Source organism: Ictalurus punctatus, chromosome 17, assembly GCF_001660625.3.
Source record: "Ictalurus punctatus breed USDA103 chromosome 17, Coco_2.0, whole genome shotgun sequence".
NCBI lineage: Eukaryota > Metazoa > Chordata > Actinopteri > Siluriformes > Ictaluridae > Ictalurus > Ictalurus punctatus.
In genome coordinates this window covers 9116537-9143958 of record NC_030432.2, presented here as the reverse complement: position 1 = coordinate 9143958, position 27422 = coordinate 9116537, and the positions used below count along the sequence as shown (strand labels likewise).

The window sequence follows — 27422 nt, the reverse complement described above, 5'->3', positions numbered from 1 at the left end:
ATGCTTTACTGTCTCTCGTCCTTGGAGGATAAATTACCTGGAAGAAGGTCATGGTGGAGCCACCGTGCATGGTGCCGTACTCGATGGCTGTCTGATCTGCCAGATCGTCCACAGACTCGATGGGAACGTCCATCCTCTGGACAGTGAGGAAGGCAGCCAGGTTAGCCGTGTAGGAAGAGATGATGATAAGGGTGAAGGCCCACCTGTACATCAAATGACAGAAAAGTAGATACAAGAGAAAAAGCTGGAGCAGAGCTACTTATCTGACATCAAAGGAACTGCCCCAAAATACCCCTGTATTATAAGCCTAAATATACCCTATGCTCAAAAAATACTCCTAGCTTCCTTTTATTCTCCAACGACCATAATGTGCAGAAGTCTGAAAGGTCTGTGGAAATTATTGCACAAAAACATGGTAGGAAAACAGACCAGCGGAGTAAAGGAATGGATGCATTGCTTTCATCTAACATGAGTGGTCACTAGGGTTAGGAGAGAGAGATAGAAAGTGTGTCTGTGTGTGTGTGTGTGTGTGTGTGTGTGGGGATGTGTCCTTACCATACTCCACTGACACAACGTGTAGAGAGAGCTCGTGGAGCAATGGTAGAACCTTGTTGCATGAACCCCCCTACTGGGAACCAGAAACTATTTCCCAGAGAGTACTGATTAATGAGGAGACTACAGCGTCCCTTCAGACAGGGGTGTGGATTGTACCATTCGTAGGGGGTCAACCTGAACTCCAGGAGAAAGGGACACAGAGGGGAGAAAAAAGTCAGGAACAGGAAAAGAAACAGGAACTTTAACAGACAAAGCATGAAGTCATTATTGTCCCTGGTGGCTTCGCAACCTGTTTTATAAGTCCCAGCAGAGGAGTATGAAATACACATGCTTGCCAAAGATTGATGGTGAAATAATGACCTTCTGACAATGTGCTGCTGAGAGGAGCACACCACTGAGTCTCTCCAACTGACACGAGTGCTACAGTGCTGCTATTTGCATTACAGTGAAAACATCAAAATATGTCATTTGTATTAGGTGACAAATATATATACAGTGTATATATAGTCAGTTCTCTGGAGTATAACAGGAATAAAGTATAGATCCAGAATTTAAGTCAAAATACAACTCTGTCTGGGCAAAATACAATAAAATCCTCCCACTGTTCTAGTGTTGGCTGATAAAACATGTAGCCAAGAAAGAATGACCACATATCACACAATTTCTTCTAATATGAAACCTTATGAAAACCTCATAACAGGTCAATAATGCGTCAAATGCAATATACACTACATATATACAATACACTGCACACAATCTTTCATTATTTCCTTAAATTTTCCAAAAATATCAGGTCCTTTACACATCTCAGTGTGGAGCTGGGTATTTACCTGGCTACCAGAAAGAGCACACAGCTAACTGCTAGATATGCCAGCAACATGAAGAGCCAGACCCCTGGAGAGAAGGGATCCAGGAAGGAAAAATACCCTGGTCTTCTTCCCTAAAATGGACAAAAGTATTAGAATGCAGTTCTACACAGTTTCTGGGAGAATGCTCATTGTTGAATATGCTTTTTTTTCTGCAACTGCCAAAGCATGAAAAAGATTTTTTTGGGTAAAACTTCATCTGAACCTTCCTGTGTAGTGTTAAAGCAATGGCATGTGGTGTGCTCAAGTTAGCATATGCTACATGTTTTTTTATGATAACACTTGAATAACTACTGTAAGTGTTAGTAATGCCACCTGTACATAATTCACACAAAAGATTATGAGCTAGACATTATCATCATGATATTATTGGTCTAAGTCTCTGCTAAAATCCTAATTGACCCCAAGCATGCAATATATGCCCACTAAAACACTAATAGTGATATTTAGCAAGCAATACGTAAGAGATAACACAACAAAGCATTTTGTTGTTATTTCTAATATCAAGATCTTCAGATGGTAGTACATGGGAATCACTAGCATAGTGCAAATAATATATGCCGTCTAGAGTACATAAAAAAAAAAATAGTCAAGGACACACATCATCAAGGACAGCACTTTAACAAGGCTGGAAACTGGAGGTCTCTCCACAGTGCAGATGTAAAGGCATGGCTATGACTACAAAATCCGGCAAACACACGCAAAGGCACATAAGTTGCCATTGCGTCAAACTTTAAAGCAGCCATCATATCAAGAAGTAATAGTAAAATTTACTTTTTATATTACTGCATTATTATATCATGGAAAATTGTGACAGCATATGACTATTACACTTTTATGACATGGTCTTAAGACACCAAGCTCCATGAAAAGTACTTCCATTCATGCATTTTCAATACCGTTTATCCTACCCAGGGTTATGGGGAGCCTGAAACCTATCAGACGGAACTCGAGGCACAAGGCAGGGGACCAATCGATTGCAGGGCACACAATCGCACAAACATTCACTATGGACAATTTGGAAATACCAAATCAGCCTACAACATATGTCTTTGGACTACCGGAGTGCCTGGAGGAAAGCCCTGAAGCACAGGGAGGCTCCGTGCACACAGGGTGGAGGGGGGATTCGGACCCCCAATCCCGGATGTACGAGGCAAACGTGCTAAACACTAAGCCACTGTGCCCCCCACATGAAAAGTACAGTGTTGTTGTTATTTTTATTATTCTTTTTTTGCCCTGCCTTCAAAAACACTCATTTTATGCGCAACTGAAGGCCAATTAAATGGTGTAAACAGAAAAGGAAGAACACTTCTGCATAAGAGTCAGAACCAATTAATCAGATTGTTCTACAGGTGGGCATACAATCAGATGTTACAACAACTTAACAGTATCTTATCAGTGAGGCAGTTACTGTCTGAGAACCCACACTTTAATTTATATAGACACCTTGGAGATGTGGCTGGAAATAGCACAGGGAGTTTAAAGCGCAAACATGAAATGCTCAGCCTCTGATATAATTAGTTGGAAAGTTCCAAAGCCTTGATCATGAAAATGATATATATCTGTATAAGGAGCAGGAACATGGGGTGGAATAATTAAACACTTCCCATATTAGTATAACTGAGTGATAGAAGTGTTGGGTTAGAGATAGTGAGAGCGGTATTTATGCCTGTGTGCACTTGGTGTATACAAACTGCTCACCATCAAAGCGGTCAATGATCCCTCTTGCTGCAGCAGTATTATATAGCTACATTAAGGCACAGAGAAATTAACTAAACACAGTGTAATGTGCCAGCGCGCACTTTTATGCTGGCACAATAATTGTATTGTTGCGCAGCACCGAGGGAGCTCGCAATGTCTGTTGACTGAAGTTCAGCACTGCGAGCGGCAATCTGCTGCGAGCAGCAATCTGCTACAAGCGAAAGAAAACGCTTTGTTTACAGCCCTTGCGCTAAACTCGAGTTTTAGTTTACACAAAGGCACAATCAACGCAGCGCAGCAGCACTGCAGCAACAGAAGCCAGCTGGAATGGGTGGTGAAAAGAAAGAAAGCGGAGCGTGTTGCTCATTTGCGTGTGACGTGATCCTTGTGCTTGCGGGTGATGAGCACTCAGCTCTCAGCAGCGCTTAAACATGGTGTTCTATATCAGACTGCGGACACTGAGAACTGAGAATGATGGTGGCTTTTGAGACAAATTCTGGCCAACAAAGCAGCAGCTATGAGCAAATTCACTACTCATACTCTCAGATATCTCGGTGTGTTATGTAACGCATTTTACTTCGGCTGCATGTGGCGATGATGGAATATGTGTGGTTAACATTCAGCTAGCCTTCCATCACGATCATATACAGGGATCCAAATTCTGTAGGTGGCTTGGATGATGTTTACATTTATTTAAAAAAAAAAAAAAAAAAAAAAAAAAAAAATATATATATATATATATATATATATATATATATATATATATATATATATATATATATATATATATATATATATATGGCCAACACTGTTTTATTAAATGACTAAAAAGGTCACAGCCTAGATCTTGTTTCTTATGTGGTAAAGCAAACAGGTACAGACAGGAATAGCTGTTGCAGCTCTCTAGAACAAATGCTCGCCTACTCTCCGTGCAGTAGGAGTTAGGGCATCTCTTGCTATTTATCTCTCTCTCACACACACATTCATCTACACAATCCATCAGAAAGGCTGCTTTTACCTCCTTCGGGGACAGATCGTGATTCTGCCATGGCTCCCGGTGCAACTCTTTAATTAACTCATTGTGCTAATTAGTCATTTATTTATTCACCCACACTTTATACTTCACCCTCCTACAACCTACCCCAGAGAGGCTTCACTGTACCAAGTGGTGGCAGGAGCAGGAGAATTAACCCGAATGTGCTGCTCTATGCCTCCTGCAGTTTTCCTAATTATCTTCTAATAAATTCTATGATGCTAATCATATTCCTAAATGCCTAAAGGTGCGGTTTTTTTGACCTAGCAGCAACAAGCTGAAATAAAAACGAAAACGTGTTTACTGTAAATATGAAAGCAAAGATCTCTTATTTTCACTTCCTCATGTGAACTAAATGTGTAAAGAGGTTTTGCATCTCTATTTTTATAAATACTGTTTGCAGTACAAAGATCTGTGATAAAGGTAAGCTACTGCACATTGGGTACTGAATAAAACAACTGTAGCGCTTGTACTGCTGTAAAAGTAAAATGTATAATCCGGGGTCAGTGGGACATCCGATGCTCATCGGTGAACAGGACACTAGGATAAAAGCTGCCTACAGATGTTACAGTGAGGGAAAAAAGTATTTGATCCCCTGCTGATTTTGTACGTTTGCCCATTGACAAAGAAATGATCAGTCTATAATTTTAATGGTAGAATTATTTGAACAGTGAGAGACAGAATAACAACAAAAAAAAAAATCCACAAACTGAGATTAAGAGCACTCCCTTTAAGAGTGTGCTCCTAATCTCAGCTCGTTACCTGTATAAAAGACACCTGGGAGCCAGAAATCTTTCTGATTGAGAGGGGGTCAAATACTTTTTTCCCTCATTAAAATGCAAATTAATTTATAAAATTTTTGACATGCGTTTTTCTGGATTATCTTGTTGTTATTCTGTCTCTCACTGTTCAAATAAACCTACCATTAAAATTATAGACTGATCATTTCTTTGTCAGTGGGCAAACGTACAAAATCAGCAGAGGAACAAATACTTCTTTCCCTCACTGTATGTAGCAAAATCAATTTGTGCTACCAATGCCAGGCTCTACATAGATGTTGCGCTACTACAGTACAGCTTATAGAGAACCATACAAGAGAGCTGTTGAATTCTCAATTCTGATTGGTCAGATTGGTCACAGGAGTTCAGCTTCGATTCAAACCACGGGTTTATATTAATGTGTTCATACTAGAGATGCACTGATGTGTTGGCTAATAATAATTTTTAATTTAAAAACATCTGATGATCAGGGCTGATTATATCCTGTGAATCAAAAGAGTGCGAGAAAAAACATCAAATTTGGGCTGTGTGTAAAGAAGATGTCTCTTGTGTGGAATGACGACAAAACTGCAGTTTGTAATCCCTGTAATCTCTGCACTGATAAAATTTTACACTGGATGCTGCAGCAGTGAAGCGGGGGTTTCCGCGTCGAGTCAATTTTTTTTTCCCACACTGCTCACGCTGAATTAAAGGGCCAGTACACCGTTGTAAAATTTAAATGAAGATGAGTTGACAAAATATATTTGTCGAGTAATATATTTCATATCCAGTTAATGTTAATATGAGTTAATATCATCAAAAAAAAGTTGATATTATATATTAACAGTTTGAGGTTCAGTAATAAAGGAGAAATAATTTTGTTTGTGGTGAGTGAATGTAAAGCCTAACAGGAGGTTTTTGTTTTTTTTAGAATTCAGTCAATGTTAATATGAATTAATAACATTCAATAAGTTAAGAAATCTTACTTTAATCTTCAGAATTTAGTTCATGTGTTAATGCTAATTAGAGTAATGTGTTGTCTGTTTATGAGACCAGTTACTGTGAAACAACTTGTTGAAATGGAGAGAATAAAGCTTTTATTTACATTTCGGAATTAATTATTATTAATTCAAAAGAAGGCATAAAAGGCAGAACTATTGGTATCACTATCGGTCGATATCACTCTGAATAATCGGTTATCAGTATCGGCTGAGAAATTTTTAGTATCGGTGCATCTCTAATTCATACTTGTACTTAACGTAAGACGCGTGAAGCCAGCAATCTTTCCAAACTCCTTCTCATGTTGCTCATATGTCGTAACACACTCAGAGGAAAGCGCTATCCGCATACCCCTTCTGAATGAATAAGCTCACAGATGCCCAGAACTGGCTACTGTCACTGTGATTGACAACCAAGAGAGAGTATGCCATCCCTCCCCCCCACACAGCACAGCTAATTTTGCTCTCTTGGACTCACGGCCATGTATGTCTGTGGCCGTCACGATCTCCGGATGATAGGGCGACCGTATTTCTGCGAAGACTCTCCCATGGTGGAAAACTTTTCAGGACCGTACGACTCTACAGTGGGTGGTGAGAGCTGCCCAAACCATTTTTGGAACAGTCTTGCCAAGGCTGGAGAGCCTCTACCAGGCCAAGGTCATCAGGAGGATCAACAACATCATTAAGGACAATAGCCACCTATTATTATACACAGCCTATTCACACTCCTATAAACTCTTGAACTTTGAATATGACTCTTTCTGACTGTTGCAAAGACCTGAGACCCTGACACTATAAAACATTAAATAAACTTTTCCTTACAGAAAGCTTCAGAAAGCTTTGATTGTACTGTAGCAGATAGTCCATCATACATGCCCATATGAATGGGGTTTTACCTAAAAAAGGTATAAGAATGAGTACTATATTGTAAACTTGTGATTTGAATTGCAGCTGCTGCTTCTGTCAGAGCTGCTTTTAAAGAGCAGTAGATTCAAGAATTCAACAGTGCTGTGGTGTAAATGTCTGAGAACTGTAACATCGAAAATGTTCTGAGAACATAATATTGTTAGATGGCTTGGTTTTGATGCTTTGTCAAATGTACATCATCTTTAAACATTTACTATGATACGGGAAGAAAAAAAAAATTCTTCTAGCAGATCTGTACTAAATAGCAATGATAGGCTACACTGATGAGGCCGGGCATTTTTTTCTTTCTTTTAAAAAAAAAAATATTTTTAATTAACATGAAACATTGTTTTTGCAAATTTGCATGTAAATAAACCACATTATGGTGGGGCATTTCCAAACTAGCTGTTAATAAACAGTACCAGTAATGAAACACTGCTCCAAACTTGGTAGTTAGCAACATGGCAGCCTCTCTTCATCTGTACTGCACACCCAGCCTTGCGCAAAAATGCTTATTATCTATAGGCAGCTTTAGAGCAGTGACTCCTACATACAGCTCATTCAACACACTCCATTCTGTACGCACTATAACACGGCACATTGCACACTGGGGTTGATAAAGCAGCATTCCTCAGCATGTAATCCAAGCCACATTTGATTCCATTTTCTATCATCATTGATCACATGCAAAATTTCATTTGAAGCTCAGAATAGGGGAAAAGTGGATCTGTGTAGGAATCATGGGACACAAGATCAATAGCAATTGGATTAGATCTAAATAAGGGCAAATGCAGCCTGGCGTTCAGGTATTGAATGGTGCTGCAGAGCTGGATAAGACAGAGAGATTTTCTAAAGGCCAAAGTGAAGCAGAGGATGCTGAAGAGAGACTGAGTCACTAAATCACTCTACAGTGTGCTAGAGCTACTTTAATCGCTTCATCTCACCCTTATTTATTTGTGTCAGACCCACATGACATGTAGCTTCTGTCATCCCCCTAGCTTTTTCACTGCCTCTGTTTGCCTCTCTTTGCTTGACTCGCTTGCTCTATCTCTGCCTTTTCCAGTTGTCCTCAATCACTGTTTCTCTCTCACACACACACTGTCTGTCTATTTGAATCACCCACCTCTTCTTCCCTTCTTCCCACCTTTGAGTTAAGAAACAGCCTGATGCTGTATGCATGTGTGTGTGTGTGTGTGTGTGTGTGTGTGTGTGTGTGTGTGTGTGTGTGCGTGTGTGTGTGTGTGTGTGTGTGCATCCTACAGTATGGTACTTTGGTGAATTAGCATGCAGGACGTCCTGATTATCAAGAAACTGTGTAGTCTCTCAGAACTTTTACATTTATTACTCAATACAGCCATATGCAAGGCATTACCAAGGGAAATCTTTCATCAGCTAGACAAGCCAAAGTGCTTCTTTCTTTGCAGCACACTGACTAATGTGGTCTGTAGTGTGGGAAGTGAGGTGGTGTAGGCGGAGTCGCCCTAATGTCCTTACCAAATGTACTCGGTACATGACACTAATCCCCAGTGTCATGAAGGGCTTGGAGAAATCAATGACCTTCTCTCTCTCGGCTGTGATGGTCAGGCCGGCCACGGCTAGATCAGCCTTCTGCAACAAACACACATGCAGACACAATTACATATATACGGCAAGTCTTGGTGGAAATATGATGATTATGACAAAATAGTCAAAATATCTTGTGCCAAATAAACGTGTTTGCTTAAATAAAGATGCTACAGTAACCTATATTGCAGTGACTAGTGCACAGTGGGAGAACAACAGCAGTGTTTTTAGGGAAGGGCAGGCTGTCATGATAAATTACTTGACATGGTATCTAGAGCTGTTGGGCATAGTGTGGAAGCTTAGCCCAACTAATAAAGTACATCTGTGTGGGATTTTCCACTCCCAGAGGCGATCCTACAAGCCTCCGCTGCGCTTCCTCTGCCCTCCACATAAGCGGATTGTGGGGCTCGCACACTGAAAAGCGGTATCTCGAATACAGTTTGCACTCAGTGTTTAAGCCAATAGTGTCTGGATTTTACACAAGGAGGAATTAGGGCCTTGTTGACTTTGAGGGATTCTTGTTTATAGAAAAGCAGACTGCAGTTTGGCTGCAAAGAAAACAACGTTTATTAGAATTGGGTGCAAGATACTATATAGCCATGACACAGACAGAAGAAAATAGAAAGCAGAAATCTGGCTTATTGAAGATGGACCAGGAATCTGCTCTTTGCTCAGTTGTATTATGTAGCCTGTTGAGTTATTAAAGGGTCATTCCATCTCAAGTGGTCCAATAATTGCAAAATTGGTTGCTTGACTGTTTTTAATTTTCTATTTTTTTGAGTGATTACCTCTATGTATTGGTTTTCATTTTTAATTTTATTTGGTTTAACTACGCTGGCCATCTTTGTGTCATGGAACACAACAAATTTTGATTATACAGCTGACCTATCATGTTGGTGCAGGTGTACAGTTGGTACAGCTCCGCAGTCACAGCTCTGTTTATGATTACACTGTTCATTTGTAAAACACTTAGCTGAACACTGTAATTCCATATTTGGATAAGATCTATTCACACATACCAACTGTACCCATGTACCAACATGATAGATCAGACTAGTTCCTCAAATGTGGCCCTTGAGGTCCACTGTCCTGCAGAGATCACCTCCAACCACAAACACAATTTTTACAGCAGAATGGTACTATAGAGGGCTTATTTCTGTGAAAATTTCAGGTTCGTGTCTGGTCCCCCACCAAAGATATTCAACAAAAACCAAAGATATTCAACACAATATCAAAACAAATAAAAAAAAAAATGGCACTTCCTCGTCCCAATAATAATAATAATAAAAAAAAGACCTGAAGTCTCAAACCTGAAATGTTCTGCATGCGCACTGTACTTACCTTGGTACCCCCTGAAAAAATTTATATTGAGACTCAAACCCTTCCCATTATAAACTGACCCTGAAAGTGGAACGATGAGCAATCTTGAGCGTTACTTTCTAACGTACCTTCTAATGTGCTCTAGAGATCAGGTTTTCTTCCAGGGAGCTAGGACTATCCTGAGCCAAGTTGTTTCTGTAAACAGCTGTATAACCAACATTTGTTGTGTTCCATGACACAAACATGGCTGTCCCCGGTGATTTTGCATTGCCAATACATATAGGTAATCACACACACACACACACAAAAAAGGAAAATTAAAAACAGTCGAGTAACCCATACTGGACTACTTGTGATGGAATGAAACTAAACTGATAATAGGGACCTTGTTTAGGAGGTCTTAGATGACTTCTAATGTGACCTACAGCTCTCATACTGGTTGATCAACACTATAAATAACACAAAGCTTCATGCTCAGAAACAAGTAAAAGTGTTTATACATATGCGTAATTGATACACTATGTAGCAAATACATTATGTGGCCAACAGTTTGTGGACACTTTCTGAAACTGTTGCCACAAAGTTAGAAGTGCACAACTGTATAGCATGTCTTTGTATGGTGTAGCATTACAATTTCCCTACTAAGGGTACTAACTAAGGGCCCAAACATGTTCCAGTATGACAGTACCCCAGTGCACAAAGCAAGCTCCATGAAGACATGCTTTGCCAAGATTGGAGTGGAAGAACTGGAGTGGCCTGCACAGAGCCCTGACCTCAACCACACTAAACACGTTTGAGGTTAACTGGATTGCCCCAGGCATTCTCACCTAACATCAGTGTCTGACCTCACTAATGTTCTTGTGCTGAATGAGCACAAATCTCCACAGCCACATGCCAAAATCGAGTGGGAGACCTTTCCAGAAGACTGGAGGTTATTATAATAGCAAAGAGGGACTGGAATGGGATGTTCAAAAAGTACATATGTATACTGGGTTGATATTGGAGACATTTTCTGTAATATTAGTGTTAGTCATAACTACGCCGACCTGCAGAACCAGAAGTCCGGCGTTTGTTGTCAAACCCGATCAAACTAATCTCCTGGTTTCATTTTCACTGGTCTGAAATTTGCAGGAGATGCATTTTTAAAAAAAGTCTTTCTTTGTTCTGCTTTGAGATGTGATCAAATAAAATATTGAACTGCTTCATTAATTGTCTAATCTGATCACACAATTGTAAATAGCAAATGATTAAAATAATAGTTTTATGCTGCAGTTATATTCCTATTTTTTAAACTTTACAATACATGAGTTAACAGTATTCATGCTTTCTTTTCACAAGAAATACTTTTATTTAATGAAGTTCTATAATTAAGTTATATAATATTATATATAATATATAATATATATTATGACTTTTTACATTAAAATTTTTTTAAAAAAAATGATTTGCTATCTTTCCTGCCTTATTTAGATAAACAGAAACATTTTAAGTGAGGATGTCTAAAAAAAATCAGAAAAAGCCATTAACACTAGTGTTTACAATATGGTTGACAAAAGTATAATGATATTAATATTTTGGTAGTAAAATAACTTGGCTATAATCTTTAGTAGTTGAACTCTCACTAAAATAGAATTAACCAGTATCAAGCAATTTAGACCATTATGAAATTAAAACTGTTTTTCAGCCAACATGTAAATTATTGAAAAAAACAAAACAAAACAAAAAAACCACACAAAATGTGTCTTTGTACACATTTAAAAATTGTGAAACAAAGAAGAATGGGTAGTATAAAATTCTTACTAAACCAATATAAACTATAGTACAAGATTAACCTTGAGGGACAGATTTATGCTGTATACCCTATTAGAGGTCGACTGATAGTGGATTTTACCGATACCGATCACTAGTTGGGCCGTACCTGACGATAACAGATTAATCAACCTACAGTTTTTAAAATTAATACCAAATGAAAACATAACACTCAAAGTAAAATACTGTTTTATTACAAAAATAAACAGTACTGACTGTACCATTTGTACTGTACTTTTTAAAAATGAAAAATATATAATATATATTAACTATTAATAAATATTAAAGTAAATAAAATATATACATCCAAACGGAACTAAAAAGTAATAATCCATATTAACAAATAAAAATAGAGACATCCAAAATGAATTAAAAATACACTTCAAATAACACAACAAAATTTGTCAGTTTTTATTTCGCCTCTAGAGGCCGCACTCGTACTCTCGTACTGGTACTAATTCATATTTGATTTCTTATAATATATTTATTTAAAATCCATTATCACTACAAGCAATTTCTATATGCATCAGTCCCTTACAAAAAAAAAGGTTAATCGATAGTTTTACAGCCTCCACTGAAATGAAGGAACTGCGTGGGAAGAACAAAAACCAAAACAAATCCTTATCCATAGTAAAAGAAATATTAATCAATAAACACAGCTGAAATACCAATCCTTTTGTTGTACATTAATATTGATTAGTGCAATATTCTACTGTTCAAAGCAGCAAGAATTAAATGACTGATTGTGTATGTGGTTAAATAATTCACTGCCATACCCTTTCTTCACTCTGCCACACATTTACGACTTTCAGCAGAGTCAAGCTTGGATTGATTGATCCCCCTACCTCCCACCCCCCACACACCCCCCTTCCATCTTTGTGGCAAAGTCACTGCTATCTGTGTTGAATAATGCATTTACTTAGGTTCACAATGTGGCATTTCTGATTCCTTCTGAGACATGTTCTTTTGCAGGCTGCTCCAAACCTCCCTAAACACACAGGAGTCAGGCAGAGCTTGGTGGCTGGACAAAGAAGCTGACTGTGTAATTACTGGAACAAAAGGCTCATCCCAACATTTATTATAATGTATGATACTGCTGTCTTTCATCCTAGAACGTTTGGCATTGAGACAAAAGCACATGCCAGTTCAGAAGTTCACAGCAACTAATCCATGTGACAGAAATGAGTCAGAAGTTGAAGGAAGTATCACACAAGGCACCCTTACACTTCTTTTCCCTTGACTGCCATTGTGCATGTTTGACACAATTAAATTTAGTGGGCATCCTGAAGGTCAGCTGTACAGAGCATATAGAGCACATATATTAAAAGAACTAACTGGGACGGTAATAAGAGGCGGCACTCTTTGCTTTATTTTGCTAATGGCTTTACCCTCCATTAACCTGCAGAATTAAGACAGATAACTTCACAAAAGCCATTCCACCTCTTCAAACTAAGAGCAACAACTCCAAAAAACTTCACTTTACAACTCAGTTCCCCAAACAAGCAGATCACCTCAATGCTTTCAACTCCTGTTAAAATTATGCAATGCCCTGCAAAGAAGACCTGACAAAAAAAAAACAACAACACTTGAATAAATCAAGTAGCCTGATGTGACTATTTTTAAATGAATAACCTCACCGCTGAAAAGGTCATTGGCTTTGAATGGAATTTACAGCATATGAAATTTCTATCAAGTGTGGGTTAGTGGGTGTCGGAAGAGGATTAATAGCCTTCATGCTCAACTGAGCCTCTTTAAACACATCTGTGTGGGTGTCTGTTAAGGACCGGAAGGGCTAATTGAAATTCATTAGGACAAGCAACCTTAGAGGAGTGCCTGAGAGGAAAGCGTAAACATTATCGTCAACGCTTGCTTTATCAGCGCCTTATACTGGGAAGTTCAGCAGCTTTTAAACAGGTAACCCTGTTTGATTTGGCAAGATGTCACAAATAATGGGACGTCTGGGAAGTAAAAGGCTCGACTACAACACTGAGGAATTTAATCTGATGATAAACCTGAATTTAAGACATTTTAGAAAACAAACGTCACTGCCTAAAATAAGGGTAAGTCCTTCCTTTTTGTATCTGTATACGAGTGTGTAAGTGTGCAGGTGTTAAGGTAGTGCCAATACAGAGCTGGACTACTGTACTCACAATCCACTGCACATCACGGGCTCACTGCATGCACCATGTCACATGACCACGAGCCCTTGTATCATGTTGTTGTCTTATTAGCACAGGTATTCAAGTCATTTATTGTTTAGAAATCTTTATTCTTTAGTCTTTATCACCTTTATTCCTATCATGTTTATGTTGTTGTCTAGCCTCACTGTTTCTTGTTCATGTTTCACTGATTGTGTTTCTTGTATCCGCCTCCTCAATACCGTCCTGACAATGAGGCCTAACCTGGATTTTCCCCCTTTTTTCTCTTTGAAATAGAGTTGTATACCTAGGACTGTTTCTTTTAATCCAAATCACACAATTATGTTTGTCTGTACCTGCCCCAGACATGTTCTAACAAATTTATTTTCTATTTTCCAAAATATACAAACAGTATACAAACTACAGTAAACAAACTAGTAGCCTAATTTAAACCACAATGACCCTGACCAGGCAGTTACTAAGGATGAACGAATGAATGCTGTAAATGCTTTGTTTGTGTTTCTTTGTGCTGCTTATTCAAGTCCATGAGCTTCGTATCTGACTGTTCACCCAATGATCATCTCAATTAGTTGGCATTTCTCAGTCCGTACAGGATTCCGCAGAGAAAAAAAATGCTTGATTTTGCTGCAGCTTTTTTCAAAATTGGCCATGCTTTTTTGCGCATTTGTTTTTGTTTTTTTTTGCGGAAAACTACTTGAATTGGTGAAATTGCTAAATGTTCAGTCTTGTTTGTTGGTTTGTTGGTAAATGAGACCATGTAGCTGTTTGATACACCTGAATCGAAGAGGGTTTTGCCTGAATGAGTGTTGTGATGACGTTACATGACACGGTTTGACCCAAATCTGTGGAAAATCTGCGGTAATTCTGAAAAATTGTATAAGCTCCTCCGAATATTGCAGAATTTGCTTGATTTTACATTCATTTCTGTGCAAGCTTTTTGAAGAGAAAAAAACTATTATGCTTCCTGTTTGTGTCTGTGTTTGTATTATCTGTTCATTCCAAATAAGGTATTCATATTCAGTTATTTCCTTAGCCTAGAGTCATCAACCTAAGGTGTTGCCCGGTATGTAGTGTAAAATGTTGTCAATCACTGCTATTAATGGCTCAGGATTGTAAACTACATTAGTGTCACCCTGTTTCACTGGAACTCACCCTGGCGATGAGCTCGCCCACCATTCCCGTCCAGGTTCCATTGGCACCCGGGACACCGTACACTCCATCGCTCACCAGCTTAATGCGGTAGTTGAACTTCAGGATGTCGGCCAGCTCCTTCAGCATGTCCACGCAAAAACCCTCATAGCGCTCATTCCCCTCCAGCTCCTGGTAGTTGGCTTTCAGCATCACGTAAGGATTCTCCTGCAAAGACACATTGCTAGAGATCAGCCCAGCTGGCACTTCAGCCAGTTTGCAAGTCTGAGAAGACTGCCCCAAAAAAACAACAACCAAAAAACAGTTTGCTCCTAATCTATGATTTGTTTGCTCACACAGCTGAGAGAGTGTATTTGATGTAAGCCAAGATTTATTCATCAGTCTAGAATCACTAGAAAGGAGCTGCCAATATTTCATCTTGTCATCTGTGTTCTTTATAACACATGCCTTTCTAAGAGTGTTTTTATGCAGGGGCGGTTAAAATTATTTACAGGGAACTCTACATCAGTCGCAGAAGATAGTCACCTTGGGGACAAACAGGCTTTGCTGAGTGAAGCCAGGCATGTAAAAGCTTTTGAAAATTACTTTTTTCCCTTTTTTTTTTTTTTTTCCTGCTATAATGGTCTTTCAATAAAAAAAACAAAAAAAGAAGGAGACAGTGTGCGTGGCATACTTTGATGAGACCGATATTGAAACAGAATGTTGTACTCATGGCTGTTTCAAACTGCTAGCCTGTAAAGAGTTTTTCATTTAAACCCAGGCCTCTACACTTGGGTACCACTGAGGGCCAATTTAAAATGCCAAGGAGACATGTTCACCCTGCTCATTGCTATAATAAGGTTCTTATGACTGCAGGACTGCTACTGCAGGTCTGAAGTTTGATTTGCTGTCTGGCTCAAACCTCACCAGCTAAGCCACTGCTTACTAAAAGTTTAATTAACCTAAGCTGTGACCATAAAAGCAGCGTATCTGCTTATGGAACATAGCTGAGAACCCATGCAGCCTAACTTTATTCATTACGTTATAACAAACAAATATGTACAGTGCTCGAAGTGGGCCAGTGCTCACTGATACGCAGTATCGGCACTTCTACACTTTACTCTTTAGTGTACCATGACTTTTTCTTGCATACCAGCTTCTCACAAGCTGCGGGTACTATTTTAGGTTCTGGGAGAATCATAATCACACTACATAAACTACATTACCCAGGGGGAACTACGTTGATGCTTGTCTGTTCCTGTTCTCTTGACAAGTCTCAAGATAAATAATAGTTTAATGTTATGTAACATAAAGTTAATGCTAGTCTAAGTAATGTAACATTAATGCTAAGTAACGCTAATGCCAATAATGTTGGCCTGGCTCCAAAAGGGCATGAAGAGAATGTGTGAGTCAGACAGTGACACAACAGAGCTTGAACCAGAACCCATAAAGTTACTAAACGCAGGCTGGGAGCAGCTAGCTAACGTTTGCGCCACTCTTAGCAGCAAGGAACTTGTTGATGTAGCATCATCACGGGGCAGTGTTGGCTTGGCGGTTAAGGCTCTAGGTTACTGATCGGAAAGTCGGGGGTTCAAGCTTCAGCACTCCCAAGCTGCCACTGTTGGGTCCTTGAGCAAGGCTCTTAACCCTCTCTGCTCCAGGGGAGCTGTATCATGGCTGACCCTGCACTCTGACCCCAACTTCCTGACATGCTGGAATATGCGAAGAAAATAATTTCACTGTGCATATGTATGTGTGATCAATAAAGACTCATTATCATTATCAGCCAAAATGCCTTCAGAAACCGCTACCGCAGCTAACTATAGTGCTAACAATAACATCAGTAAAGATTGATGCCCGACTGTTGGTCTGCCTTTTGAAATCAATTTCAATTTCTTCATTGTACGTGCAGTAACTACACAATGAAATTCTGATCCTGTTTACATCTGAATGCTACAGACATACTTAAAAAGATAATATAACTAGAAGTATAAAAACACAACACACACACACACACACACACACACACACACACACACACACACACACACACACACACACAACAGTACCCACACACATAATATAATAATAATAAAACTAATAATTTACATTATAGTCTCATACACATGTTGCATTATTATATTATTACATTATTACAGTAAAATACAGATTACATAATTAAATTATTATATACAGTATTATTATTCAGTATTATAATATTCATAGTTTGGCAAATGGCTGTCCCTTTGAGTAAATAAATTTATGTTGTGAACATCAGTGATATCTCCTAGTATCTGTTATTCACTGTAGAAATTCAGAATGTAATACTTCATGATTAGTCGATACCAGCTGATACATATGTCATCATGTGAATAAGGGGAGTATTGGCACTTTTCTTTTTCACTTCAAGCACTGGTTATGTGCAACATGAACCTGGGAAGTTCACACAACTCGAAAAAAGTCTGTAGCTCAGAGCCAAAATACACAATTAATGCAAATCCTTCCATTCTGTTCGTCAGTTCATTAAATCGGGGACGCATGTTACCTTTCGGCACTGCACTGACCCTCCTACTGCGATTCCATTGTGGCACGTGCATGGCACAATATAAATGCAAATTTTCATCACTGCCAGCCTGCTATGAGCGCTCGAGTGTGCCGGCTGGAATGGTTGCCCTAAACCAGTCTTATTAAAGAGCAGTGTTTTCGTGGGCTGACTACACATTAACCCTTTTCTTTTGGTGGAAGAATAATAAAGCAACCTTCTGTAAATGAAGCTAAATAATCCTCACAGGGGCTGATTTGCAAAACAAACAGATGAAATTAATTTCTGCAAACGCAGCATGAAGGAATCGCCTGGTTGGATGTGTAAGAAGGACAAATGAAGAGGAAATGAATTTACATATGGAAAAGGGAAGTCCATATGGGAGCATAAGGTTAGCATTTCTGTGAAGAGCCTCTTCTGTGGGAGAATACAGAACATTCTGAGAGATCCATTATGATTTTCCTGGGTGAGAAAAGCTTTTTACTTTCTGTCTGACATACTGTATCATAAAACCATGAATGATACCTACTGCCTCAAAGACACGCTGTTTTCAGCAAAGATGTCCCAGGCGAGCGATCTCTACAACACAGTACGCTTTTCAGAGCTATTAAGAACGTACCCAGGCTTCAACAGTACAGTTTTTACAGTTAACACTGGCTTACCACAAACAGGCCTGGGCTACAATATGATTACTCTCGCCCAAAGGACAAAAAAATTATTTGTGTGGTATGTGTGCTCAGTTCTGTTGATTGCCTTTCAGACCCAAAACTCTCCACCGAGCAAAAAAAACATTGGAGTTACAGAGTATCACATATGTTTCAGGACATTCTAGGCTGTGCAGAATGTGGTAGGATAAAGAAGATGGTAATCAGGTCATGACAAATGAGATTAGATCGTGCTGAAATTGCTCCACAATGGGTTTTTTTTTTTTTTTTTTTTTTACTTTGCCTGAAGCATCTGTACATATTAAAAGTCAAATAAACCATTAGGCTCTCTTACTAGTCCTTTTAGAAAGAAAAAAAATACCTCAATTATCATGAAGAGCCTGAGTGAAGCCCTTTTCTCAAAGACACATGCCCATGCATTTACGTGCACATGTACATACACATCTTTCTCTCACAAAATAAACATTGGTGGAGAAGAGAGAGTGATGTAGCCAATTCAGAGATGGGGATTATTAGGGGGCCATGATAGAGAAAGGCCAATGGGGGATTTTTGCGAGGACACCGGGGTTATACGCCTACGATATAATAAAGTCCTGGGATTGTTAATGACCACAGACAGTCAGGACCTCGGTTTAACGTCTCATCCAAAAGACCATGCTGTTTCTACAGTATAGTGTCCCTGTCACTAAACTGGGGCATTAGACCCCACACAGACCACATAGTGAGCACCCCCTCCTGGCCACACTAATACCACTTCCAGCAGAAACCTTAGTTTTCCCCAGGAGGTTTCCCATCCCAGTACTGGCCAGGCTCAACCATGCTTAGCTTCAGTGGGAAACCAGGCGAGAACTGCAGGAAGATATGGCTCTGGCAAGTTAATAACAAAGACTATCCTGTGCTCATCCCATGATTCCTATTCACAATAAGCTCATACCAAATAGTCTGCAACGTTTTATCATATGTACTGTAACACTGATTTCCTTTTCCACATACTATACATACAACTGTGTTCTCAAAGAGGATGGGTTCCCTTTTGAGTCTTGTTCCTCATATCAGGGAGTGTTTTCTTGCCACTGTAGCCTTGGCACTTGTCACATCCACATTGCTGTAAAGCCGTAAGGAATATGTCAAAAAGTTGGGATCATAATAGGTTTGTAAATCTCACTATATTGGCGAGTTTTGAATGTCATATACCCTTTTTCGCTGCTCCATCTACTTCAGGACCATGCATTAATTCTTGACCACGACAAAAGCAACAATATGAAAAAAGGCAAGTAAAATAGCCACCTTTTTTGTGAACGCAGAAGTCTTGCCTGGCTCATACAGGAAGCCTGCTTTACATTTCCAAACTCCGGTGTTTATAGTCAAATTAACATATGTTCCTAGCTGATAATGTGATAGTAAACTTGAAAAAATGGCTAAAAAATGCATATGGTTCCATAGCAATGACCGTCTTTTGACAGTACCTCACCCCTCAAAGTTTAACGACTGCATAGATTACATTATGCTATGACCCAAGGTTAGATACATTGATATACAACCCCAATTGCAAAAAAAGTGGGACACTGTGTAAAATGTAAATAAAAACAGAAGACAATGATTTGCAAATCTCATAAACCCATATATTATTCACAGTAGAACATCGAAAACATTTCAAATGTTTAAACTGAGGAAATGTACCATTTTAAGAAAATGGTCATTTTGAATTTGATGGTCAGAATCAACACGTCTCAAAAAAGTTGGGACAGGGCAACAAATGCCTGGAAAAGTAAGTGTTACTAAAAAGAAACAGCTGGAGGGTAATTGACCACAGGTCAGTAACATGATTGGGTATAAAAAGAGTGTCTTAGAGAGGCAGAGTCTTTCAGAAGTAAAAACGGGCAGAGGGTCACCAATCTGTGAAAAACTGCGTCTACAATTTGTATCTAAATCTAACCTGTTTTTATGTAGCAGATTTACTTTATGGTGCTCCCCAAAGCACATAAACAGCCTGCCAGCTTAAGAATCATCACTGAACTCAGCGCTAGCTTGGGCATACTCTCATCTACAATCCCAGATAAATTTATAGATTTGTTAATATGCGGTGGTTCTGATATAGGTTAACAAGATTAACTAACCTGCCAATCTATCTGGCAGGAATGCTGGGTTAGGCCACATGACAGTACACTACACTGCATGCTGACCAACAGCCATGCAGTGCTGAATTGCATGTCCATAGTGATGCCTAGCAAGAATGTTATCTTGCAGTAAGTATCTGTGTCTTCTATTGGTTAGTATGGCAAGTTGCTGCCTAACACTAAGACCAGGTCCTATTGTGAGACCACTGCTTTGAGCGAAAATGTGTGAATACATACTGTCTACAGCGCTGTCTGTAATACCTCTGTGCCTGTTGAATCTTCAATGATGGGCATCTCCTTGTGGCTCAAGCGCAAATATGCCATGGTGTTAGCAATACAAGTCACATTTGCATATCTTATGTATATTGTGTAAGCGTATCATACTCTTTAAAACCAATGTGTCAGCTCTATCATATTCAAGTTGTGCTCAGTGTGGATTTGCCAATAATTCTTTGTCAACATGTACCACTAGCAAGGCCCCCGGTCTCTCTTCATGCATCATTGATTTCAACCTTATAGTCTCTGCATGTGGCATTGCTACAGATTCCCTGTAAACTCGGTCAAATAGAAGAGCTCCTTTATGTAATGGGCACACTGAGCACAAAATGTTTCAGCATTTGATCTATAGCATTAGATGTGTGACCCCAGACCATTTTTGGTCAACTTTACTACATCTAATACAGTGGTCAAAAACCCTCTTCCTTGAAATCTACCTTACTGCAGATTTCATCTCCAACCAAAATCTAACACACCTGTTTTAGTTGATAAGAACTTATTAAGGCAATGATTAGATGGTCAGGTGGGCATGATTAATGTTGGAGCTAAAATCATCATGATGGTAGATCTTCAGGAACAGGTTTGGTGACCACTGCATTAGATGAAATAAATTTGGCCAATATGGCCTTGATACTGGCTTGCAGTCCATCAGCTGCTGGTGGGGTTCTGAGGTAACACCCTTGCTGCACTGGCAAGCTATCAGCATGCTTCTCTAAGGTAGGCTTCAAAGGCGGGAAATGAAATCCAGTCACTGACAGTACTTCTCTACATGTATGGCAGCTGAGGCAGCTACTAAGCTCCACTAAGCTTTGCACTTCACTGCACAGCTGCGTTACCAGACAGCACTGGGGAAGGTTACTAAATAGACAGAAGTTTAGTTATAGCCTGCAAAGTGTGCTATGCTGCAATTAGGGCAAGGCTGTGTAAGTGCTTGTCAAAGATTAGAAGAAGAAGAAGGTCTTATTTGTCAGATATACATTACAGCATAGTGAAATTCTTTTTCCACATATTCCAGCTTGTCAAGAAGTTGGAGTCAGAGTGCAGGGTCAGCCATGATACAGCACCCCTGGAGCAGACAGGGTTAAGGGCCTTGCTGAAGGGCCCAACAGTGGCAGCTTGGCTGTGCTGGGGCTCGAACCCCGAACCTTTTGATCAATAACCCAGAGCCTTAAGCACTGAACCATAAGCATCATTCATGTCCGATGTCAGACTCTATCAGGGCTTGGCAGCATAAACAACTTGTCATTGTGCCATGAAATACAGAGTAAGAAATTGAGAAGTTTGCATTTATGAATCGATGATAAGGATAGGATAACACCATGCTGCTGCATGAAAACAATAAACCATAAGTCTGCTCTCTGTATCAGTGAGAAATATCAATAAATTAATACTAAATGGATATCATCATATCCATCCTTGACTGTGCAAATTTTACCATAACAATCATTTTACAAGTATTTTTAATGCTTCTTAGCATCAAGAAACTGCTTCTTATGCATCTCAGCAAGATGAGAATGGCAAAGTTGATGAGGGGACTTTTATGAGCTGCACACAAGGTCATGGTCAAGATGTAATGAGTTTGCTCGGCTAGAAAACGAACACATAGGAAAACTAAACAAAAACTAAACTAAAACTGAAGGAAACAGCCCTAGTGGTCCAGAATGTAAGCAAGTAGAACCAAACAACACTATTTAATAGTGAGGTTTAGAAATGCTATCCTTCATTGTTTTGTTAATATCACCACTGCTTCTGACTTAAACATTATTGCATTCTAAGTAACTATAAATGCAGGGAGTTGGGGATGTAGTTGAGAATGCTTTAGAGTCACTGATATTCAATAATATTATCTGAACTTTGTTATAATGACATAGTTTTTTTATTAAAAATAAACTTTTACTAAAAAAAAGAAGAAAGGCACAATATATGAGTTGTTTATGATGAGAAAAATCATAACAATAAAACAACCTAAAGGATGCAATAAATCAACAAAATTCATACCCGACGTAAGCAGCATTATTAACACTACTTCGTTTGTGCTGAAAATGCAGCATCTTATACATTGCTTCTCAACTGAAATCTTCAAATCATTTCAGTTTATGGATCTCTCTCACTCTTTCTCTCTCTGCTTGATATGAGACAGAAGCAGAAAGGCATGACCCACTGTTATAGGACAAGATCAGCCCTCAGGCTGCTGCGGATGGAAGAAGAATTCCATCTCCCTATAGTGATAGGGCAAGGCAGGCACAGTGCAAAATCGCTGCCAAATAACAGCCTAGGATTACATCTTCAATTGCTGGCCATGGCTCCTGGAGATATCTCGCTATCCCACGCCTTCTCGCTGCCTAAGCAGGTCAGTGCTCTTGACCTCATAAGAGATGAATCCTTATTTACATCAGCTGTGGGTCCTGGTTGTAAAATGAGCTGTCTGAGATAACAGTGAAACCTGCTATTCCATAACAGAGCAAGCCTAAATGATTACAGCATATCAGATTGAGATATTTAAATACTGCATATTTCTTCATACTACTACAGATAATTTAGAGATGCCAATCAGCCTATAAAGCATGCTGTTGGAGGAGCATGTCTGTGGGAGGATACCCCAAAAACATGGGGAGAACATGCAAACTCCACACACACAAGGTACACAGGCAGGAATATAACCTCCAACCCTGGAAGTGCAAGACAAGCACACTAACCTCTAAACCACACCAAGCTAGAGGAAAAGTGGTACAATTTTGAGACTGATTTGCCTATCCTGCAAAAGGATGGACAAACCCGAGCATAATCTGAAAGAGTGTGGTGTTTTATTCTGGGCAAATGTTGTAATATTTAATACTTGGGGGATTTTGGGGTGGTTAGGCAATTGGCTCAGGCATAAGTACAATTGAATTACAGCATGTTACTAAATGTTAAGTATCAAAAGACTTCAGGTCTCCTGGTATAAATATCAGACTCCACCAGTTAGACTCACTAAGGAATTTCCAATTAACCACAGCAAACATATTAATTAAAGTGGTAGTTCATATCAAATTGAATTTGCCTTGTTATTGGTTAATGCACCTGTTAATTATTTGGCTTTTTGGTTCAGTATTTAAAAATACACAATACATGTGTTAATTACTTTGTTAACATTATTAATTGTGTATTAAAGGTGCAATAGGTAATTAAAAAAATTCCTTACTTGTACAAATAACCTGGAAGTTATATAAAACATAATAAAAAAAATGCATTAAGTCCGTGGCCTCAGCAAAAGCATATGTCGCCTGAGAAAACCCGTTTGGAAAACTGATTTATAGTCTGGAATACTTGTTTGTGTTTATATGTGCTTCCTGTCAGTCATTTTATAGACACTGTACTTTATGAGCCACCGTAGATCCTTGGGCCGGAGCTTTGTGAACATGGGCGGGAATCATTAAAATTTCAAACTCACCTAACTGCTAGAGACCTAATCTTGGAAAAAAATAAGTCTTACTAATCTTACCTAATGCACCTTTAATGGTAAAATCCATTGTTTGTTAATGTCAGTTAAGGAAACTCTTGCATTGTACTTTATATTTACCACAGGTCTATTTGGTTGCTGTTTATGTCATGGCTGGGTGAAAGGAGGTGTACTTACCAGGATGGTTGTGATGATTAGTGTGGTGTTGAAGAGTGTGTCTGTAACATTAATTGAGGGAAGCTTTTTCTCCATAGACAGCCCCTGCTCCGAATGCCACTGACCGATCTTCACCAACAGAGAGAGAGAGAGAGAGAGAGAGAGAGAGAGAGAGAGAGAGAGAGAGAGAGAGAGAGAGAGAGAGAGAGAGAGAGAGAGAGAGAGAGTGAGTGAGTTACGTAAGCTCCTCTGAGCGGTATCTAGCAGAGCGTTCATACAAAATTAAACATGACAAAAGACCTGTCATTAACACCGTCTCAGAGGCACACAACAGGTTTCTGCACAGAGGTATGCAACAGAGTGGAGCATCTTGAAAGCATCCATATGAAATCAGGCATTCAGTGGGAGACAAAACAAATTTCTAAGCAATACAATAAATCAAAGTTATCAAAACAATAACTCAAATGACATCCCAAGTCTCTATATGAAGCTTGTTATCGACTGCATTGTTTGTTTTATCTCTGTACAACTGTAAACAGTAATGATCAGAATCCCACTATCTGTATCACCGAGAAAAGGACAGGTCCCCTTTTGAATCTGGATCCTCTCAAGGTTTCTTCCTCATTTCCCCCTCCCCAATGTGCCTGTGACTTGCTTGTTAGAGATCTAGATCTAAATCCTGATTTCTGTAAAGCTGCTTTGAGAAAATGGCTATTATTAAGAGAGCTACACAAATAAAACTGAATTGAACTGAAATAATCATTACAGCTCTACTACTTATTCCCTTGGGAGCGTGGCCTTTTCACACACAGCCATTTTATATGTGGCAAAAACTCAGCACATAGTGCTCATGAATCATCCATTATTTTTACTTTTCAGTGTAATTGCAGAACCATGGTTCAGCAGGCCTCATGCTTGATATCTTTTTGTGCGGGTGCTGCTCAATTTATCTTCTACAAATCAGTTCCCAGTGTATGTTCTAAAAAGAAATACCACAGAGGACAAAGCACGCATGATGCTGCACGGGCGCATACGTTCTCTGTAAATAAACAACGTAACCATTCATAGGGATAAAACGAAAACAATAACGATATAACTGTAGACGGCTCAACCACTAGCCCCTTGCACCATCATGTATTTTGATTGGTGATGGTGCAAAATGATGAAACACTCTTGTTGACACATGTAGTGTGTTTGAAATGTCTCTATGGCAGTGGAGGCATGGTAAAGAGTCAGCTGTGAATGAGAGGCGGCGCTCCAGAGAATGAATGGGTAATAAATGATTGTACATCTCTGTTCACTTTATTTATTTATATTTTGTGTGTCTTGCAGTGAGAAGCTAAAAATCTGAGAGAGACAGAGCATAACTGAAAGTTTTTCTGACAGTGTCCTGCTGAGCCTGCATGTGTGTGTATGTATGTGTGAATGTGTAGGTGTGTGTGTATGTGTTAATAAGTTTGATATTGTTCCCTCTAAATTTTATTTTGATGAGGGTACTGGAGAGCAACCCATATAAATACCACACCACCCACTCTCACTCCTCCCTCCAATCTCCTCAATTCCCTCATGTCTACCAGGGTATGACAGTCCTTTATTAAATTGGGTATGGCAGCCATGGGTGGTAAAGATGTGGCAAGCTATTACATGCTGAAGCAACAGAAATGACCACTGTTGCGTTCAAAGTGTCTGCAGCCACAAATGAAAATATCTCATTAAAAAGGAGTATGAAGACAATGATGGTTTAACTTTTCCGACTTAAACTGCTTCTTTGTATGCAATGTATGAAAGTTCAATATTTTTTTCTTAGAGTTCAATATGGTAAAGTTGAAAATATAAGAGAAAATATACCAAAAAAAGAAGTAGAGAAAGTGTGATGAGCGTGGAGAACTGACACATATACACCTTACGTTAACATGCATTGTGATTTGATCATCAGTGAGCACTGCATAAAACACAGATGGAAACACACACAGCATGGTTTGGAGTGTGATCAGATTAATTTGAACACATCCAGTAGATCTCTGGCTCACATTGCAAGCAGATCTCAGGCAGTCGCGCCCACTAACAGGTTACATCATCAAACTAAAAAAACAACAACGATAAAACAAGAACTTGATGCCAACAATGTTGATGAGGATGCCTACACAACCAAAAAATTCTAGTCCTTCTTATTACTAATTTGCATGCCAGAAGCAACCTTAAAATTTACTACAAACACGTAGCAAGCTATTGAAGAAAAACTACTTCAGACATTTGACCTTGCTGTGAACTTGACCCTGTTTGCATCAATTTCAAAATATAATCAGTTCATCTGCTGATTACAATGATTCCATATAAATCCTACAAACATTTAACCATTTTTCTTTGTTAGAGAATGGGCATGCAGTCGTATGCAAGTGCAAATAAAAGGCTCTATTAAGGAGAGGCAGGCACACAAATCAAAAACGTGATCAAAACGTAATCCACAATCCACTGCTTATGCACACTTTGGTGTGTTGCGCTCGGCACTCATGGGAAATCCTGACATATCCAGAAAGGAGCATGACTTGGTAGGCCATGTCATCAACCTCGGGCAGGAGCATGAGTTTTGAAGGCCGCACCATTGGCCTCGAGTTGGACTAGGACTTGGGAGGCCATGCCATTAGGTCATAGGAGGCTGTGCCATCGACCTCTAACAAGAACAGGACTTGAGAGGTATGGGAGACCGTCTCATTGGCCTCAGGTGTGGATAGGCTTGGGAAGCCATCTTGTCGACCTCTGGCAGGAGCATGTCAGGAGAGACCACCTTGTTGGTCTCAGGTTGGAGTTCTGGAGTTAAGGTCACCACGTTGACGTCAGGCTGGAACTCAGCAGGGGACAGCACCTTATTGGTCTCAGGCTGGAACCTGGTCGCCCTGTTGGCCTCAGGCTGGAGCTCTTCTGTGGAGGCCACCATATTGGCCTCAGACTGGAGCTCTGCTGTGGAGGCCGCTTTGTTGGCTTCAGGCTGGAGCTCTAGTGGTGAGGCCATCATGTTAGCCTCTGGCTGGAGCTCTGGGTGTGAGGTCACCATGTTGGTCACTGGCTGGAGCTCCTCAGGAGAGACCGCCTCGGTGGCCTCAGGCTGGAGCTCTGGAGGAGAGGCCGCCATGTCGGCCTTTGGCTGCAGCTTCACAGGGGAGACATTGAACCAGGAAAGCATGAACCTCAGCCACTGCTACTCTACAGGCTTGGGTTCCAACAGGCTCTTGAAATAAAACTGGCACTGGAGGAAGAATCCTTTCAGTAAGCTTCCAGTGACATGAAATGGAGTTGGGGTGTCCATGAAAAACCACTGGGGAAAATGCATAGAATCAAAAGCTGGCATGATAATCCCTGCATAGCTCTGCTCGCACTTTTCTGCTGCATCCATGATGGCAGAGCACTATTCTTACAGAGAACAGCTGTGTAGA

At 39.6% G+C, this 27422-nt stretch overlaps 1 protein-coding gene across 1 annotated transcript in view; it reads right to left on the bottom strand.

Annotated features, from left to right (window-relative positions):
* The window catches only part of grik4 (glutamate receptor, ionotropic, kainate 4), a 46704-nt gene extending 20110 nt beyond the window's left edge, over positions 1-26594 (bottom strand). The window contains exons 1-7 of the mRNA XM_053687517.1: positions 26478-26594; positions 24013-24120; positions 14821-15024; positions 8312-8425; positions 1386-1495; positions 556-729; positions 38-203 (exon numbers count right to left, since the gene is read on the bottom strand). Coding sequence (XP_053543492.1) covers positions 38-203; positions 556-729; positions 1386-1495; positions 8312-8425; positions 14821-15024; positions 24013-24120; positions 26478-26594 — 993 coding nt within the window. The remainder of the gene's footprint in view (positions 1-37; positions 204-555; positions 730-1385; positions 1496-8311; positions 8426-14820; positions 15025-24012; positions 24121-26477) is intronic.
* Between the last annotated feature and the right edge of the window lie 828 nt (positions 26595-27422).